General features: G+C 44.4%; 1 protein-coding gene across 2 annotated transcripts in view; it reads left to right on the top strand.

The window, feature by feature from the left end:
• dnah9 (dynein, axonemal, heavy chain 9) overlaps positions 1-21,021 on the top strand; it is a 111,461-nt gene that overhangs the window by 59,090 nt on the left and 31,350 nt on the right. For both annotated transcript variants that reach the window (XM_028408172.1, XM_028408171.1), the window contains 14 exons: positions 137-299; positions 481-604; positions 1,331-1,473; positions 3,665-3,826; positions 4,098-4,331; positions 11,366-11,446; positions 11,838-12,017; positions 12,568-12,798; positions 13,280-13,474; positions 14,504-14,623; positions 16,300-16,488; positions 16,563-16,798; positions 17,047-17,169; positions 17,846-18,050. In XM_028408172.1, coding sequence (XP_028263973.1) covers positions 137-299; positions 481-604; positions 1,331-1,473; positions 3,665-3,826; positions 4,098-4,331; positions 11,366-11,446; positions 11,838-12,017; positions 12,568-12,798; positions 13,280-13,474; positions 14,504-14,623; positions 16,300-16,488; positions 16,563-16,798; positions 17,047-17,169; positions 17,846-18,050 — 2,386 coding nt within the window. The remainder of the gene's footprint in view (positions 1-136; positions 300-480; positions 605-1,330; positions 1,474-3,664; positions 3,827-4,097; positions 4,332-11,365; positions 11,447-11,837; positions 12,018-12,567; positions 12,799-13,279; positions 13,475-14,503; positions 14,624-16,299; positions 16,489-16,562; positions 16,799-17,046; positions 17,170-17,845; positions 18,051-21,021) is intronic.

The following is a 21,021-nucleotide window of genomic DNA, read 5'->3' as shown; positions in this document are numbered from 1 at the left end:
AACTTCTTCTCTTTGTTTGTATGAGTCAGTCGGTCTTTATCCAGCTTTTGCCTCCTCTACCTTTTATCTCACACCTCTTGTTCCTCCCTCCCTCCCTCCCTCCCTCCCCCGGCTTGTCTGCTCCCTCCATATGTAGCTGCCGTATAAACCGAATCCTGGAGTCTCCACGGGGCAACGCGCTGCTGGTCGGAGTGGGCGGGAGCGGCAAGCAGAGTCTGACCCGACTGGCTGCCTTCATCTCCAATCTGGAGGTTTTCCAGATCACCTTGAGAAAGGGCTACGGTATCCAGGACCTGAAGGTTTGGAGAGGATTAAATAGACAAAAAAAACAAAAAACATCTGAAGTCAGTTCATATGTTTGAATGTGAGATTTGACTTGTAAAGGAAATACCCTCACAGCATGTAGCACTGCACAGTAACACATCTCTGGCCCGCTCACAGCCAGATCTCATTATGTCTCTCTCTCTCTCTGTCACCCAGGCTGACCTGGCGTCCCTCTACATCAAAGCTGGCGTGAAGAATATTGGCACGGTGTTCCTAATGACTGACGCCCAAGTGGCAGATGAGAAGTTCCTCGTTCTGGTCAACGATCTGTTGGCATCGGGTAACAGCAGGCTCCGCTAATTACTGCATGTCATGTTGTTTTTTGTTTTGTTTTTTTTTTTGCGAGAGGAAAAATGCGTGTGCGTCGCCACGGCGACAAATCACCGCAGTGCCATTTCTGCACCATTACTCATCAGCATCAACACATCATTGTGAAGAATTGCAGGCGAGGCTGAGACTCACATCCAGATTCTGACTTGACGGTTTTTTTTTTAAGGGTGCGATGCATAATATCATGAGTGGGACTTTTAGAAATGTAGTCTGTAAGAATAAAGTGGTGCAATTCAGGTGATGATGAGACAGATCCACAGAGGACAACAGTGAGAAGTAACTATATATATAATTTTTTAACTACATACAATAGGAGACCTTGCTCACTGAGGCTGAAACATGATGTGGAGTTCAGGCTCGTTGATCCTGGAATTATTTTACATATATAAATGCATATTATTGACGTACACACTCCATACCCCGTTCATCTGTGCTCCTGTGCGGCTCTGATCTCTGCATTAGCATAAGTCCTCTGTATGAACTCCTGCAGCCACCACCTCCATTAACACTCTGAGATTTGATATAAGAGTGTCGGCGCTCGGTGTCAGCTCAGATTCTAACAAGATAAGAAACTTCTCCAGAGTCGTCACACAACTTTAAAACACGCAGCGGAGCGGCGCCGCCTGCGAGCTCTGCTGTAATGTGATTGTTTTTTTTTTTTTTTATTAAATTCCAGGAGAGATTCCCGACCTGTTCCCAGACGACGAGGTGGAGAGCGTCATCGGCAGCATGAGGTCAGAGGTCCGCAGCTCAGGATTGATGGATACGCGGGAAAACTGCTGGAAGTTCTTCATCGACCGCGTTCGCAGACAGCTCAAGGTGAAGCGCGTAGATAGTCAGACAGCTACAGGACAAAGAGCTGCGTGTTCTTTCTTACTGTGAATTTCATTAGGTAATCATCCAGGATGGGCTGCTCTCAGTGCTTCTCACCAGGGAGGAAAGTTTGCCATTAATCTTTGTCTGTAGTTGATCTCCATCCTCTCTTAATATAGCAATAGCATGCCGCCTCACACTCTCATTTACCATTCCGAAATACAAAAAAATCTTACTTGGATAAACATCTGACTTTATGATGAAGCTTCTCCCCAGACAATTTTCTTGCCTGACACTTGCAGATGAACTTGAATACATTGGGAGGCGGCTGTGGACGTCGTTATAAATCACCAGCGTGAGCAGAAAAGCCGGCGTTTAGTTGCAGATAATTTCACCAACGTGTAGCCGCTTTGTTCCCTCTGGGGAGGGAGAGATTCCACAGGGTTGCTTATCCTGTCGTTATTACAGTGCACCACCACCTCCCAGCACTAACCTCCTCTAGTTGGGGAGTGGATAAATAAGGCAGACATTCCCACGGGCACGGCCTTATTCCTAACTATGTGGTTCTCTGTCTCAGAATCGTCTGTCTGCCTTTCTAGAAAATGCTGGCTAATCTCATTCACAATGTTTGCATGGAATTAGCTGCGAGTGTGTCTCTGCATGTAATGCTGTTTGTCGAGCAAACTTAGCCAGAATGTAACAGCATTATTTCATGATTACTGTCACAACTCGGAGCAGAAGATGCTTTTTTTTTCCAGGTGTGCCATGAAATGACATGATATGGAATGATGACATGGTGCAGCATTAGAGAAGGCTCTGCTCCTGGAGTGTTATTGAAATTCTTTGGATTAGTTTGGCAGTTCATGGATACACTGGCTGGATAATTGCACTCTATAAGATGTGAGAAAACAGTGAAAGATGACTTCCCTTTGTGCTGCAGTACTCCTCATTGTGTCTCCATCATCATGATGGCAACATGATGAACATCTTTGATGAATGCAGCTAGGAGGCGGCTGCCTGCTTTTTATCCTTGGTGGCTAGTTGCAGTGACGTCACGTAAACTTGACGCTAAAGTTAACCTGTGCGAGAGTCAGACGATGGCACCACAAAGCTCAAAAACCCTGCATGAGTGGAGCTGAGGGAGTACAGTCCTCCCCTGTTTTCTCAATATATAACTATCTATGTAGCTTCTGGTGATGTCACCAGTAGGTTTCGAGTCTCTGTTGGAGGCTCCAGTGCCATGTTGGCATCACAGTCCACCTAGACTCCAAATACAGGCAAAGAAGTGGAGCAAGGGTGGAGCTAAAGGCAGGCAGGCGGACAGCACCTGTCCATCATAATTATGCATAATCTTGTCTAATCATGTTTATTTCTGCTGTAAAGTTTTACATTTTAACATGGTAGTCTATAAGAACTGAGCCCCTAGAGGCTGCAGGGGTGAACTGCACTTCTGCTTGGCTTCATTTCTCAGCCCTGAAGGTTGCTACTTGGAACTGACTCGTGTTTGAAGCCAGCCTCAGGAGGAGCTGCAGTTTTTTTGGCACTTCCTTATTTCTTTGGACTTCAGTCAGGAAGTGTCACAGCTGTGTTCTTTGTAATGGAGTTCAAAATAAATGAAAGTAGCTCTCTAGAAGAAGTCACAAGCAGACTTGATGTTGTTGTTGTTGTTGTTGGGTCAGCAGCTTTAAAACAAGGGTTGAATCCACTGGTTTGACCCTTTTTACCATTACACATGATGTCTGCCTGAAGTGTGTAAATGTCAGACCTGTCAGGGAGTGCGGGCCGCTTTTGTTTCTCTGAAGTTGATAGTCAAGGACGGTGTCTTTGGGTGTGCCTTCTGTGTGTTTGTTTCCTCACTAATGGTACCGAGCATCTGGCTGAGCCTCCCAACGAGCCAGCTGTTGGTCTCCAGCAGTGAAAATCAGTCTGACGAAGCCCACAGCTCAACACAATGCTTTCATTCACACGCTTGCTGCAGGCTTTATTTGCTTAATGATGTAGCTGCAGATAATTAATTCACAGCTCTCCGTTCCCCCGTCTTGACCAAGAAGAAGTGCTAATCGGAGCAGGAGCAGCCTTCCCTTTGTTTTCTCAGCCTGACTCTTCGTCCCCATGCAGAGAGGAAAATAACTGTGATCTCCTGTGTCTTGACTTTGCACTCAGTCCTCCTTCACCTTGCTGTGTCCATGTGTTGCAGGTCGCTCTGTGCTTCTCTCCAGTGGGGAATAAACTGAGGGTTCGCGGCAGGAAGTTCCCCGCGGTGGTCAACTGCACGGCCATCGACTGGTTCCACGAGTGGCCGCAGGTGGCGCTGGAGTCGGTCAGCTTCAGGTTCCTCCAGGAGGTGGAGAATATTGATGTGAGAAAGGCTCATACTTAATATATACACACAGGGATGAAGCCACCCACAAAAATGATGTTCACACTCTGAAAATATAATTTCGAATGTCAGCCACCGTGACACAACCAATGTGATATTAATTTCAGGAGCAGACCGGAGGCGCCGAGAATTAAATTCCCGAGCCTGCGCCTCAGGAAATATTGCTCTGCAGCTAAATCTGCACAGTCATCTGCTTTTAATGTGAAGTAACCAGCTCTGTTACTCTCTGTGATTCTTGTCATTCCTGCAGCTCCAAGTGAAGGAGTCAGTCAGTAAGTTCATGGCTTACGTGCACACGAGTGTCAATCAAATGTCCAAAGAGTACCTGACGAACGAGCGGCGCTACAACTACACCACGCCCAAGTCTTTCCTGGAGCAGATCAACCTGTACCGCAGCCTGCTGGGCCAGAAGAGCAAAGAGCTCACCGGCAAGATGGAGCGGCTGGAGAATGGCCTGCAGAAGCTCAACAGCACCTCGGCTCAGGTACCCATCCTCCAGTGTCTTCATCACAGGGCATCTCAGTTCATGCGTTTCTCTTTGTTCATCTGCTTCAGTCTAACTTTCTGCAGCTCGCCTCCATCCAAGCTCTGTTTACAGAGCTGTAAACAGAGGAGATGATAAATGGTCTGTTCTGAACCATAGGTTTTACATTTGTGCACATGCAAAAGCAGGAAGGCGGCCTCCCTCCTCCTTTTCACACACATTTTGTCACAAATAATTGTATATTTAGTTTGATTGCTGCTAGGCAACAATCAAACTCTTGTTCTTCGCCCTCCTTCTTCTTCTTCTGTATGTTTTTTGGCGCAGCCTATCTTCAGCATACATTGACTGATTGATTTCAGCCATTCAACTATCAAAATGTTCATCTCACAGAGGACATTCCATTTTTTTAAATTATAATTTTTCAAATATTAAGCAATTTCGGTGTCATTTTTAACATGGGAGTCTATGAGAGAGCCCTTCAACGAGGGTCATCTGCCAAATGTATCTCCTCCTACAAATTTCAAGCTACAGACTCCATGTTAGTCTTAAAACGCTCATTAGATGCTGCTCTATCAAACCTGTATTCAGAATTTTCTAATTCGGAATCGTTTCCGCGCGCCAGGCTCTCAAAGTTGGAGTGGTTTTTGAGGTCTCCTCTGCTGTTACCATGGTGACAGGCTGACACACAGAGGCATATAAAGCTCTGAATTGCTCTGATTCTCCAGCAATTCTATCTATCTATCTATCTATCTATCTATCTATCTATCTATCTATCTATCTATCATAGCATGGTGAGTTATTAAAGATTGTGCGCGTTTCTGTGTATTAAGTCTTGATTAAGTTGTACTCGGGGAGGGCTTGACAATTTGACACAAATTGTGGTAATGGGGCTGCTCACCATCATTAATTGTAGCTCTAACTGCTGACAGTGTTGGTAAGAAGGCCAAATCAGGTCTGCAACTGCGGCTCGTCACCTTTGCTTTACCTCTGCTTTAACAACTCCTAAAAACTTTTCTCAGACTGCAAATGGTCTCAAAAAGTGAAGTAAACACATAAATAAACAATCCGGCAACTTTGGCCAGCTGTGTGTTTGTTGTCAGGCAGCCAGCCTCCTAACCGCATCTTCTAAACCCAGTGTAACGGAAGTGGAGACTGCACATTGAACCTGAACAGAGCCATGAGAATACACACAACAGAGACTACAGCCAACAATCATCGTGTCAGCTGCTCATCTATTAGTTGACATCATGTTTGGAATATAGAGCTCATTATTTCCATTTCATCTCTAAACAATACCACACGCCTGCCTGTTTTTTTTTTTTTTTATGCCTTGATGCTCAGGCTGCAGCTCATCTCTAGCTGTGTGTAGAATCACTGACAAAGACCAGATGCTCCCACATCATCCTGATCGTAGCTTCTGTGCACTTGTGAGTTTTTCCTTGACAATGTGTGTCAGAGTCTCTTTAATTACATATAAGACTTTACATAAGCTGGCTCCAGATTTCATCAGGCTGCTCAGAGGGCCTGCAGGATTTGCTGGGTTAGGCCTTTTAGCTGTTACACAGTCTTGGTTAAAGTCAAGAAGTCATTTTTGTGCTGCATTTTTATAACACTCCATTTAGTATTCCGTCTGCAGAAGCCTGAGAACACAATCTCTGTCTTGACTGACTGATTTTGTTTGCATTAAACTGCAGCACTACCTCTGCACTGTTTGTTACATTTCTACATTCCTTTTACCTTTTTTATCAGTTTTATTTTTAAATACTCCTATTTGATTTGCACAGCAGGAAAGCAGCCTTGCTGGCGTCTGACTGTGGCTTATTCTAATCTCTCATATGATGACAGGTGTTAATGAGTTTTGGACAATTTGTGTTGCAGGATTATGCAACTGTTTATCCACCAATCAGGTGATTTAAAGGTTAAACTGCGGTTGGAGCCAAGGTGTCCCAGTGTTGAGTGAGTTGTTGATGGATGGATGAGGCTTCCTATTTTACTGACAACAATGATACGTTTTTACTGGATGTTGTGCAGAAACAGATGCTGTGGTGTCATCACATCAACTCCACTCAGCACTGTCTGCAGCACATGTAGAAGAAGATCTTGTTAGTCGTAGTCGAGAAACTATTTTTTACTTTTAGGCGGCAAAGCAGTCGCTCCCAGTGTGCGTGTGAATCTGAAGCATATAAAGTGCGTTAGCGTCCCATCTGCGGGTCAGTGAGGTAGCTAGTATGGATGCACTGATCCTGAGATTAGTATCAGATATTGGCTAAATACAGTTGGAGACAAAATTATTAGCCCCCCCTATAAACATGTCATTAGTTTGATTGCCGTTGCTAGGCAACAATCAAACTATTGTTCTTCACCCTCTTTCTTCTTCTTCTTCCGTATGTTTTTTTGGTGCAGCGTATCTTCAGCATACATTGACCAATTTCAGCCATTCAACTATCAAAATGTTCATCTCACAGAGGACATTCCAGGTCAACTTCAAGTTTTTTTCAAAAAATTATAATTTTTAAAATATTAAGCAATTTTGGCGTCATTTTTAACATGGGAGTCTATGAGAGAGCCCTTCAACAAGGGTCATCTGCCAAATGTATCTCCTCCTACAAATTTCAAGCTACAGACTCCATTTTTGTCTTAAAACGCTCATTAGATGCTGCTCTATCAAACTTATTCAGAATTTTCTTATTCCGAATCGTTTCCGCACGCCAGGCTCTCAAAGCTCTGAATTGCTCTGATTCTCCAGCAATTCAGATCAATCCTTCACATCAGCGTTCAAAGCAACGCTTCAGCTGCAGCAATCAAACTTGCATTTTCTTCAGGAAATGCCCTTTTCTAGTTTTCAAGTAATTCCCTGATCTGTTCACTTTGACTGAGTGTTTGCTACGTCATGTGTCAGCCACACATGCAGCATGCAGGTAGACTGATCATTTGGGAGAAAGGGCATCAATATTAAAAAAAAAATCTGTATATTTCCCAAAAATCCATTAGCAGTTGAGTTACGTAGGGGTGATGAGAGCAGCATTATGGCTAAAAGTAACGCCATAAGAGTGGTTGAGGCCTTGTGCTGATAGTGATAGTGATATCCTCATCAAAAGAGGGGGGAAAGTGCAGGAGGAGAGGCCCCCGGCTTCTTGCCCTGCTGGTGGTGGAGAAGGCTGGAGAGCAGGAGAGAGGAGGGCTGGAGCTGCCGTGGATCTGCTGGTGTTTCATAGAGCTAGGTGCAGTAAATAAGAAACTGTGCTAATAGACAGCTAATAATGCTCACAGTGAAGTCGTAGCTGCAGCTGCACGCTGCTGCGTGCTACTTCCTCAGGATGTATGAAGTGATGTGCAGAGCAGAAACAGAAACCCGTCTGGTTATTAAGTATTTGCATCATGGAATGTTTCCCTCTTTAATATCTACACCTGGATCCATTTGTTCAAATGTTTACCATCTCCACACCTTTGCAGAGGAGAGCTGTATGAATAATGCAAAGTCTGTGTGTGAAGCAGCAGCTCTAATTATAGTGGGCCTATTACACACACACACACACACATATATATATATACATATATATAATTGCACTGTTACATACCATCTCTGCTGCTTTGCATAAACAGGCCCACACACTGCCACCCGCACCGAATCACACATGCATAAACAGCCCGTACACACAACAGACGTCAGTGCTGAGAGCCACAGAATGTCCTCTGTTTTTGTTTCCCATCGCCCATTTACTGTAGGAAGAAGCCAGCACACACAGGGAGACACACACACACACACACATATATAGGGTTTGTATGGTAATTGAGGAGCCTTGTAATTAGAGAGCACAGCCCTTACAGCAGCAAGCCACCATTAATGCATCCTGTGTTTGTTAGTGCATTCACACTGATGGCTGCCCTATTATAAGTACTGTTATTTAACACTCTGTGCAAGAGAAGCTCACCAGGGGCTGCTGTGGTCATGATAAACAAGGACCAGGAGGGTTAAAGCAAGGAATCTGTGTGTGTGTGTGGCTGTAAGAGATGCTGTATACGTCTATGAGTCATCTGCTCCCCTGAGAACACATTAGTTGCATGATTTTTTTTTCCTCTTCAGTTTTGTGGAGGTAGTGTCCTCCTGTCGGTTGCTTTAGTTCTGAGCAGTGAGGTGTGTGTGTGTGCTGCAGTAGTTATATTAGTAACAATAGGTGTCTTAGTAGTTTAAGTAGTACTAATACAGGTCAATGTGTTTGAACAGGGTGACACAGTCAACTCAAGGTAAATAAGACACTCAAGTTAAAAGGTGTTGTTCCTTTATGGCCTGTAGGGGCGTGGCTGAATACATAACAAGTGGATGTGATGGCTTTCGTAGAGTCACGATAACATCTGTAAAACTGATAGGAGGCAGCAATTTGTAGCAGAGGTAGCTTTGTGCTAATGTTTCCTGTTCCTTAGCAACTTCCAGTGATGTTGACCAATAGGAGAGAGCACACACATGCATCCTTTACTGGGTGCCCCCGTTCACACTGGGGAAATCCATCCGGCTACAGCAGGATTCGCGCCGTATCCGGATATGTCCGGATAGTTTTTTTTCTGAGTCTGAACAACGCAAATTCGGATATATCCGAATAGATCTCGAGCCTCTTGGATTAGCTCAAATGTGGCTCAGGTCTGAACTCAAATCCGGCTAGTGAATCCAGCTAGCGATGTGATACTTCCGGTTCACGGGGACAGTGTCCAGGTCGCGTACAAAAGCCGCATGTAAACAACAGTCGAACTACGACAGCTTTGCCCCGAGTTTATTTTCTACAGGGCTACAAAAGAATAAACTGCTTTTTGAACCGGAAAACAAATGAAAGAACGAGCGACACGGGACAAAAAGAGGCGCCACCTGGTGGTTTGGAGGACATCAGACAAGCCGGGTTAAGCTGGATTGAGCGTGGACACACGTGTGTGTGATAGCCAGATTTGAAAATAGGTCTGAACGTATCCAGCTTAAATCTGGATTCAATCCTACTCTAGCTGGATGGACTTTCTCCAGTGTGAACGGGGCCTTGGTCATGTAATGAAAAGAAATTGATTACTGTGGTTAATCAGTGCCCCAATAACAGAACACACAGGCAGGCATAGCTACAGTAGTGTGAAAAGTGCCCGTAGTAATATAGGAGTAATCACAGCAGCAGCCGTGGCTGCAGTTCTGAGCTCAGAGTGGAGGTGTTACATGTAATTGCTTTAATCTCATCTCTCACTTGCATCGGGGGGAAAGAACTTCCCTTCTAAGTGGAAACATTCGATACCCCCCCCCACACACACACACACGCACACACACGCACAGCCAGATGTCTCTTTGTTGCATGAATGAAGCTGTACTTAGTCACCACGGCGATGTAAGCCGAACTCTGTTTGAATTTAAACGAACGCTTTAAGTCCATAAGCCATGGCGCACGCACACACACACACACACACACACACACACACACATGTGGATGCATGGGGATCGTCTCTCTTGCTTTTGGTGTCAAGTCCTACCTTGCCTCCAGAAACAGTTGTTCTAATTTACATTTCCAGCAGCAGTGAATGAGAGTGGGCTGTTTTTATAAAGACAGACAGGAGCAGAGAGACGTGCTTTTTTTCCTGCAGTAGATAAACACACAAGCGGCTCAGATGTATTGAATATCACCCATGTCTTCCACCAATTAGTTCTCCCTGGTTCCTCCCCCCCCATGCTCCTGTCTCCCCCCCTCCCTCCCTCCCTGCCTGTTCATCATGTTGATGGCTCACTCGGTGCTCGTCTAACGTTCGACTGAATCTTTTTTTTGCTCGGGATCGTCACAACCCGAAAGGGCCGTCTTCCCTCCGGCCTGATTTCCTGTTTGTTAATTAGCTGAAAGACAAGCATGAAAAACAGTCTGTTTTTATTTCCCCAGTGCAACATTTTGATGGAGTCGGAGGGTAATATAGAGCCCTATTTGTCGGGGAGTTATGAGGAGTTTGTAACAGCTTTAATTTCTCTTTACGACCAGTAGGATTTCTCTTGGTCTTTGCATTGTGTGTGTGTGTGTGTGAGTGCACTGATACCAGCTCCTAAAGCCTAAAGCCTTTATTTTTTTTTTTGCTCCATTCATCTTTTTTCTGCCTCTTTATCTGCTTGGACAGGCTAAGATTCCTTCCTAGTATTGGATTAAAGGTCACATGCAGGTTTAGGCCCCTCTAACTTTCCTAAACCACGACATGTTGAGGTTTCAGGTGAATTGTCATTGAGCTCAGTTGTATTGGTAATAAGATTCAAGGAGGGAGACATCAAATAGAAATATATGATTAGTTCTCCTATAGCGGGTGAGAGAGATTCAATTAGATGATAGCGATGCTTCATTAGGATCTGTTGTTGATACTGGTTGTGGCTCTGCCTTTAGCCCAGATCTATGTGTCTTAGATTATTTTAAAGATGGATGTCAGTGGTGTAAGACCAGACGGCCAGAACTACAGAATGTTTAGCATATATTTTAGCATATTTAGCTCACATATTAGTCTGTTAAAGGCACAAATATCATGACTAATGGACAATTAATGGTGGTAATTTGGGGTGGAATGTAGCCGTCATCATGCCAGTTTAAACCCTATTAACCCTCCTAAAACTGAGCTGTTGTCGGTGACAGAAATTGACATGCGTTTAAAACTACCTTGGAGTCTGAAAGCTGAGAAACGGCTCTTTTGATCGCTGTTACATTCATTACGGTAATGACCAAATTGCGTGTGTGCCAGGGGCGGGAGTTTTGTGGAGCGTAGGAGAGTTGATGTAAAACTTGAAAAGTAATATTTCATCTGTCAAAAAACGGGTCAAATAATTAATACAAAGAACATTTTCTGACAGAATCATTGAAAAAAGAAGGCGAACTGTTGTAATTATAGTAGTGAAAGGGTTAAAAGAGTCTAAGGAGGCCTTTTATTTTGCAGCATGCTGCTGCAGAGCTGCAGAGCTGAACACTAGCTGGGCACCCTGGCTTTGAATTAAGGGCAGACTGATGTTTCAGTTATTCACATTCACATCCTTCCTTGTCCTCTGATAGGTGGATGACCTGAAGGCCAAGCTGGCTGCTCAAGAGGTGGAACTCACGCAGAAGAATGAGGACGCAGACAAGCTGATCCAGGCAAGCACATTATTACAGACAGTATTCTCTCGCATTGAGCAGATAGTCTGGTTTTTTTATTCGTTATCTCTCTGTGAGATTTCTCCAGTGACCCTGGATATAATAGAGGTGAATGAAATTTCACTTGTGGTGCTCAAAACTATAAAAAAAAAACTGATGTTAAAACAAAAATTAACCATCCACTTGTCCTTGCTGGAACAGTGTCCATCACTGTGAATCATGCACAGATATTTCCTGATCAGTGATCAAACCTCTGATCAGGAAACATCAGGAAACATCAGCATGCTGCAGTGTTTTTTGTTTTTTTACAGTGTATCCATGCTGTGTTTACTAAGCCACTGTCTGAACTCGCACCATTAACCCAGCCATAAATCCTGCGCGCTGTCCCCAGGTGGTCGGGGTAGAAACGGAGAAGGTGTCCAAGGAGAAGGCGATCGCCGACGACGAGGAGCAAAAGGTGGCGGCCATCGCTGTGGTGGTCAGAGGCAAACAGAGAGACTGTGAAGCCGACTTAGCCAAGGCCGAGCCAGCTCTCATAGCCGCTCAGGAGGCCCTTGGCACTCTAAATAAGGTCAGCTTACGCACGTATCCCTCGCTGCGACTTATTGATCTGCTCCGCTATGCTTTTCTATCACGGTTTTGTTCTTTTTTTTTCCTCCTTTCTTTGTTTGATTTCGTTTTCCCAGCTTCAGAAGAATAAGTTATGTCCACACAGGCCTTGAACTGTAGAAAAGATTATTGAATCACAGGATTTAGCCGGGTCTTTGCAGAAATAATGTCTTCTCTGTGTTCTGCAGACATTTCACTTCATCCTTGTATCCCGTGTAGGTTTATGAGCAGAGCCTGAAGGGATTTTCAAAAACACCCTCTGTGTTTAAAAGGTGCTCTCTGTTCAAACAAGCAGAACAGACAGTTCAATCACTGCTTAGAGCTCTCTAAAGATGCCCTAATTAGAATTCTCTGTTGTCTTCTCAAAGTCAGCACAGGTTCTTCTCCCTTTATTCTAATCCTTTCCATTTTCTCAGAAGACCACAGAGATGTGCCATTGCTCAGACTCAATTAAAATCACCACTCTTTCATTTTTCATCCATTATTTCTTCTTCTGTCTTTTTCTGCGTCAGAACAATTTGACGGAGCTGAAGTCCTTCGGCTCTCCAGTGGCGGCGGTGACAAACGTCACGGCGGCAGTCATGGTCCTGATGGCGCCCGGAGGCAAAGTCCCGAAGGATCGCAGCTGGAAGGCGGCCAAGGTGATGATGGCCAAGGTGGACTCGTTCCTGGACTCTTTGATAAACTTCAACAAGGAAAACATCCCGGAGCCCTGTCTGAAGGCCATCCAGCCTTACCTTCAGGTGAGACCTTCAATTAGCCTCAGCCGCTCGGCAACTTCAGCTAATGAGTCATAAATTTAGCAGGGGCGTGATTACAATGACACGTTTTATGGCTGGTGAGCATTGGAATGACAGCCAGAGAAAATCATCCAGTCAATGAAGCGTTGCAAATTTAACAGCCGCCCTGATGATGAGGTTCAGTGGAGCGGATAGTAGGTGTGTCAGTGCAGCACATAAAGCCAAAATTTAGACACCGGAATTCAGTTTTCCTGGAAGAGTTCATATGAATGACTTTTTGTGAATTTGCAGAAACACAGTTTGTATTAAATTTGGTTGAATTGGAACTCATAATGTCCTGAACAGGCTGTTAGAAAGCAGCTTGTATAGACTGTATATAAAGATAGAAGACAAGGTGGCCACTCGAGGAACTGCAGTTTCTGGGACTTCCCTGCTGGCTTCATGTGGTCTCTTGTTTTTCTTTTTTCTTTTTTTTTCTCTCCAGGACAAAGAGTTTCAGCCGGAACTGGTGGCCGCCAAGTCCAACGCGGCGGCGGGTCTCTGCTCCTGGGTTTTGAACATCGTCAAGTTCTACGAGGTTTACTGCGAGGTGGAGCCCAAGCGCGAGGCTCTGAACAAGGCCAACGCCGAGCTGGCTTCTGCACAGGATAAGCTTTCTGCCATCAAGAGCAAGATCAACGTAAGCCAATAAGAGATACAGGAAATTAAAATCTGATTTAGTGTTTGACAAGAGAAGAAGTCGATTTCAACATCTGAAATCCAGAGGATATGTTATTTGAAATGGTATTATCATTTCGTTAGAGAAAGGGCTTTAGTGTTCTTTGAAGGTTTGTTCCTATTTTTTCGGTTTCTTTGATGAAAAACACACACACAATGACTTCGACGTCTTCACATAAAGAGACAGTGAAGAAATGACTCACTAAAGATGAGTCCTGAGACATCAGCATGGATCAGCGACTCCATCAAACCCTGACGAAATGCAGCGTAAATAGAACGCGTTGCTACGGAAATAAAATAAAGACGAGCCGAGGCTATAGGCTGAAGGGAAACTTCAGGATATGAATTATTTTATCAACAGCTGAGTGACAGTTGACACATGAGCTCTCTCAGTAATGATACACCACCAGCATCGCATCAATACAATACGCTGGTGTAAGTGCTTTTAAAGGCTTTTGCTGTTCATTAATTTAAAACCAAATCCATCAACCTAAAAACCTTATTGATAAAAGCAGCTGTAAATAATTGTTTCTCAGCGCCGTTTGACATTCAGCACATCAGAGCGCTGCAGGGCTTGGGGGAAGGGGGAGGGGGAGTCGGCGGCGGCAGCGGTTGCTTACATCATGACCTGCAGAGCGCAGATTGACGACTGTTAATAAGATCCAGCGTGACTTCTCGCTGTCATTTTTCAGCCCTCGCTCAGATCGCTTGAGCGGAGAGTGGGTTCAGAGCCAAGGGGAATTAGCCATCCTCAAACTAATCTACTGAACCTGTGTGCCTCTCCACCAATTAATCCTGTTTGTCCTTGTGCTAATTGCTTCCGTATGCCAAATAAATCCATAGCAGAGAAGGGATGATGAAGTTTTACCCAACTTTTCACACAGTCCTAAGTCTCTCTTCAGCCGTCTTTGTTCTCTGTCTTTGAGGATTTTTTTTATGCATTATTACAAGTGCCAATTCTTTCTGTGTGTGTGTGTGTCCGTCCTTTCAGCTCCTTAATGAGAACCTGGCCATACTGACAGCCAAGTTTGAGAAAGCCACCTCAGAGAAGCTCAAGTGCCAACAGGAAGCAGAAGCAACCACACGCATCATTTCCCTGGCCAACCGCCTGGTAAGGAGGGCAACAGCAGGGTCACGCACTGCATCGGCTCCACACACAGACACACTTTGTTTTTCCATCTGTCCCACAAGCCGCTTTGCTTCACCTCGACACAGATGTGTCCAATTTCTTCTTAGGTGTGGCTTTGGTTGTGTTTTAATAGGAGTGTAAAACAATGGTAGTTTGACAAAATATGTCTTACCTTGTAGCTCCAGCTGCCTATCATCCTCTTTGTCACCTGGGTACAGTCGCCACGGTTACGCTCTGACTCTCCTCCTTGAATCCAAACTCTAGCCTAGCCTTAGCACTCATTCACTAAGATGATTCACTAACCTGTTGATTAACACACTGTTCAGTGTCTAATCCAATGACATGTCTTTATCTAGAGGATGATACAGATGGTCAGCAGCATTAATCCTGCAACATGGCTAAAGTGATATCCAATAAAAGCAATGAGCCATGGAGGGCGCCGTCCTCTTGTATAGGCCAGTTTAAGAGACTCATATTCTACAACTTCATCCATAGAGGTGTGCTAGATATCTGGACTCAGGACTCTAGTCTGAACCGACCAATCAGCATCCGGTAGCAGAATATATGTGTTTTAGGGGCAAAATCAATTATCTGTATGAAAGACCAAAGGACATTTATCTTTTTTTGTGTTATCAATGCTGCCAAATTTAAATTAAAATAGCCTTTTTTTTAGTTTCAAATGGAAATATTCTCATCTCAAGAGCGCCCCCTAGGTAAATTACAGCCCATTTCGGGTATAAACAGGACGTAGGTAGGCTGGCTCAGCACAATAATTAGTGCGTATACACGCATAGGCACATTTTTTTTAAATCATTTTGAAGGAAATGACAAAATAACTTATAATATAATAATAAAAAACATGGAATTGCAATCCTGCATAATCCCACCTGCATCCACCGTAAATCCAAGTACATATATAATCCCAAATAAACAGAATGCAGCTTTATGTACTCATAAACATGCCAACTATTTTTTTATTCTGTCTGTTAGTCTGGCTGGCTGTCGCTTCCTTCGGGTGCACACTAACATGCATTTACAATCACACACACACACACACACACACACTTATATATATATGTATATACTTAAATCCCACCATCATCTGCCGGTGTGTAAATCTCTTGCTGACGGCTGCAAAAGCAAAAGATGAGTGTTGACAGTGTTAGTATGATAATTAAAATTATTCAAAGAAAGCTTCCAAAAGGCCTGACGGGAGCAACAAAAGGACGAGAGGGTCTGCTCATTTCCTAGTCGATCCGAAATATCAATGCAAATGCAGCCAACTTGCTGAAGTGCACGGTGTTTGTGTGATGTGTGCTGAGAAGTTACTGCCTGTATCAAAGTGCACGGCCTCTCAAGTTTAGACGAGATAAGATATTAAGGTGAACTTTATTGATCCCCAGAGGGGAATTGGATCATTGCAGCAGTAAAAAGTCGAGGTGTTGGTACACGAGCAGAGAGGTTATAAAGGATATGAAAACCTAATAAAAAAGGACTTGAAAGGTAGCAAGTCATTGTTGTTCGGAGATTTCCTGATGTTCAAGCACTGGTGCATCGATGATGGCCGCCATGGATTGATTTAGATTTGATTTTACAGTCTGCCCACAGCGGAGTGTGCTGCAGAGATGTATGTTTCAGTGCTCCTGCTCTGTCCTCAGGTGGGTGGGCTGGCATCAGAGAACGTTCGCTGGGCAGAGGCTGTGGAAAACTTCAAGAAACAGGAGAGGACGCTGTGTGGGGACGTCCTCCTCATCACCGCCTTCATCTCCTACCTGGGATACTTCACCAAACGGTACAGGCTCCAGCTCATGGACAGCACCTGGAGGCCTTATCTCAGTCAGCTGACGGTGGGTGGTGTGTGAGCTCGGGGGTGGGGTGGGATGATGCACAACAAAATATAACCTGTTATATCATACCTTAGGTTCCCATCCCGGTCACCCCTGACCTGGACCCGCTGACCATGCTGACTGACGACGCCGACATCGCCACGTGGCAGAACGAGGGTCTTCCTGCCGACAGGATGTCCACAGAGAACGCCACCATTCTGACTTCCTGCCAGCGCTGGCCCCTCATGGTGGACCCCCAGCTGCAGGGGATCAAATGGATCAAAAACAAATACGGGGAAGACCTGCGTGTGATCCGCATCGGACAGCGTGGGTAAGGAGCTTTTTAATGTCATGGTGGGCAGCAGCGGCTCGGTGGTAGAGCAGGGTTGTCCAACAACCGGAAGGTCGGCGGTTCGACCCCAGCTCCTCCCTAGTCATTGTTGTGTGTCCTTAGGCAAGGCACTTTACCCGCATATACCCGCAATATAAGACCAATGCATTATTATTATCATTATTATTATCATGAATTATTGTGGAAACATCAGTGGGATCATCTCTTTGCCCTTTTGCTCTGAAAAGGTACCTGGATGCCATAGAGAGAGCGCTGGCTGACGGTGAAGTTGTTCTGATAGAGAACTTGGAGGAAACGTTGGATCCCGTTCTTGGACCTTTGCTGGGCAGAGAAACCATCAAGAAGGGCAGGTACGAAGCTGATCGACAGCTGCCATCAGGTTCTGGCACTCATTTTTAATGTGGCTGATGTTTTCTTTGATCTAACAGTTTCAGAATTCATTAAAAATGTATCCAGGTTTTTTTTTTATCTTGTCAAATTTATCAAAAAAAAAAAAAAAAGCTTTGAGAATAAACAGGGTTGTGCATTCTTTAAAAGGCCGGTCTGCTCTAATGGCCTGTCATGTACATAACTGACACTAGGGTTACTACACAGTATTATATCATGTCTGGACGCCATTTCCACACTTACACTCCTACACCTTTTGTAAAATTTCGACATAAATATGACCCAAAATAGATATCGAGCTGTCTCGAAAACCCCCGTGCCACAAAACGTCAGGTGATTACAGCTTTAATGAAGTTTTCAAACCCCCTGCTGATCAATCCCTATTAATCGTCAACATCTGTCTCCGCATCTGGCTCTGGATCAATAAACCATTTACAGCCCCCCACACCATAACAGGTGCTTATCAGATACATTAACAAGAGGTTGAGTAACTTAGCAGCTATAATGGACTCCATAATATATACGTACATGTATCAGGTCAGGACCTTTAGTTTACAGTCAGCACCGGTAACAGCCTGATTTCCTGCTGTTTGCGGTGCCCAGTGATCAAAGTGTTCTGCTTCTCATTTACCTCCACAGGTATATAAAGATTGGAGACAAGGAGTGCGAGTACAACTCCAGTTTCCGCCTCATTCTGCACACCAAGCTGGCCAGCCCTCATTACCAGCCGGAGCTGCAGGCCCAGTGCACCTTGATTAATTTCACAGTGACCAGAGACGGTCTGGAGGACCAGCTGCTGGCGGCGGTGGTCAGCATGGAGAGACCTGACCTGGAAGAGCTCAAGGTAAAGAGGCGGAGAGCAGCATTTGTACCCCGGTGCAGTTCTGACAGGCTGGTTTTCATCTGATATGTGGCGGGATGTGTAAAACCAGAGCAGACATGAAAGGGGGAGTCTCTCTGTCACTCTCTTCGGGCGCTATCAGAGGATAAACAAGCGTTCCACGCTGAGTTTCTAACATCTCTTTTGTGCAGGTGTAATTAAAAGGAACAGTCAGAGGAGTCAGGGGCCTCCAGAAAGCGGGCGTTAGCACTCCAGCTCGTCATTATCCATTTTTAAGGCTACGCCGTCTGCCTTTAAACATCACAAGAGGCAGCAGGTTCTGGCTCTTTGATTCCAAAACAATCAGCCGGCGCCTTTGATTAACGGCTGCTGGATGTGTGATAATTCTGGGTCTTAGGATGTTCACTTAGAGAGAGAGAGACGGGGACGCTGCGTGCGTGCGTGGCATGTGGATGAACACGGAGCAATCAGAAAATTAGATTAGATTAGATTTTAAATGCGCACGGACTGGTGTTTTTAAATTCAAAGTATATTAACATCAATTTTCAAATAGTTATGCATGACTTCACAATTTCTTAACATCCATTTTTTTTCTTGTGGGAGTTGTTTGAATTAATGTGACACACAAACATTGCCCAAAGCCACGTCCCAAATGATCAGATGATACTGACGCAGTTCGTTTTAGATGCAGAAATCAGTCTTTGGCTTTTTTGTTGTTGAATTATTTTTCATCACCCTCAGTGTCACAGAAACACACACACACACACTCAGACCACCATCCCTGATACACACACACACATCAAACACTGCCAGTGCCACAACATGTGAACACTTCTCACATTTTAAAGTACACAGGAGTGGGATGTCAGTGAGATCCTCTGTGTGGATGTCTGCCAGATATATATATATATATATATATATATATATATATATATATATATATATATATATATATATATATATATATATATATATATAAAGATGGATGACATGACAACAGACTCTAAATCGCCCGTAGGTGTGCGTGCAGGTGTAAACGGTTGTTTGGTCGCCCATGGATAGCTGGCATAGACTCCAGCTTTGAGACCACCCGGTGCCTGGCTGCAGTGTAATATATGTAGCTCTCAATAGTCCCAGATCACGCCGGCGTGATTGTATTACGTGACATTTTCAACACGTCGTAACAGAAAAACCCCTGCCATCTACAATGCTGTCGATCCATCGATCTTTCCATCTTTGGAAAGTACAGATTTCGAACGTTCACCCAGTTTTTTTATGTTGATACACCCAGTAAAACCAGAGATACGATACGTTTTAGTTCGAGTATTTGTCAGAGCATAAAAGTGCGATCAGTTGATGTGGTTCTATGTCAGAAGTGGAAGCAGCCACACCACATGAAGAGTTAGAGGAGGGTCTGTGGAGGATTGGTCTGACAGGGTGGGTGTTTGGTGATGCAGCTTCACCTCTGGCTCCAACATGGTGTGTTTTTGCTCTGGCTTTTGTGCAGTGGGTGGAGGCAGACCCCATCTTTATTTACACATTATAGTCTGTCTGTATGATTTGTGGTCATGTGACGTTTAATAGGAACAATTCTGCATCAAACACGTCCGTGCGGTCCATGTGTGCTCCTGCAAGTGTATTACAAGGCAGCCGGGAGGGAGAGATATACGCTGTAAAAAGTTCCAGAACTGCAAAGCTGATGATGCTTCTCTGCGGCTTTAAACATGTTTATTCTTCTTAGTGCAAATGATTCATGTTAAACAGTTTTTAAAAGGACCCGAAAGGTCAAAAGACAGAAGAATTTCTGTCTGTGATGTGGAAGCCAGCGGGTTTTGGTTTGGTTCTTGGTGTTAGCAGCATCAATAAATCATTACATGATGGACAGTATGAAAGTATTTATATTTATATAGCATGAAAAATCACCCATAAAGGCAATCATGAAAAAATCTTATTAAGTTTTGAAGCGCTAACAATTGAGCATGGTGCTGCAGTCACTCCGGGTTCTGCTGCTGTGACGTGCTGCCATTTATCATCAAGCTCCAGGAATTGTGTAATTGTGTCTTGATGCTATCCTCAAGGGAGTTTCATCCTTTTTTTCTTTTTTTTAATCGCCACTTTGGAGAACTCATTTTTGTTCACATCCAAGTCTGTAGAATCAAAGCCGAGGCAGGTAAAGGAGACACTTTCAGGTGTGTTTGTTGTAATGTAAACGCCTGCCTTTGTTCTGAAGCTGTTGATCAGCGAGGCTGCAGCTCTAAGCTGTCATCACTGCTTAGAGTTAATGGTCGGCCCAGTACCATGTGTACAGTAAGTGCAGGTTTCCCGGCTAACTTTCCTGAAGTAATGAGCAGCGTGACAGCCCCGCAGCCTGATCCACGGAGTGAATGTAAATGTTCGCAATTAAGTGGAAATTCACTTGATCAAAGCTGCGGCTCTTAATGATGCCTCCCGCTCTTCTCATCGACAATCTGCTCTTTTCATGTCAGCTATTTGAATCGGATTGGCCGGTGGTGCTACTGTACCGCGGCAATTAGACAACACATTGACACACTTCCACTGTTCTTTAAACGCAGCTCTTGTTAGTCGAGGAGGATATCATAGAAAAAAAAAAAAAAAAACCTCCTCGTTGTTCAGAACACGGCGTCGCACTGAGACTGGGACGGAAGATATTGTGGGAACTCTGTTGAGGGGGTCAGGCAGATTTACACCAACACAATCCGATTTGCATTTTGATGGTTTTCTGGAGGCGTCCATGTTTGCGTTGGGCCTCTGTAGGCAGCACTTTACTCAGACCTGTAGGCTTTCATCCATGGACAAATCAGCATTTTTAATAAATGGAAAGAGGGGGGAGTGAAAAAAAAAGTGCCAAAATGCCAGAGTTATTTAAAGCCTTATGTCCCCTCAGCAAAATCCACGGGAGAAGAAGTAAAATGTGATTTAATGAAGCTTGTTTAATTAGCATTTCACTGAGATG

The sequence above is a fragment of the Parambassis ranga genome, chromosome 6 (genome assembly GCF_900634625.1).
Source record: "Parambassis ranga chromosome 6, fParRan2.1, whole genome shotgun sequence".
In the NCBI taxonomy this organism is placed as follows: domain Eukaryota; kingdom Metazoa; phylum Chordata; class Actinopteri; family Ambassidae; genus Parambassis; species Parambassis ranga.
The sequence above is the reverse complement of the archived record's forward strand: the minus strand, read 5'-3'. Positions and strand labels throughout refer to the sequence as shown.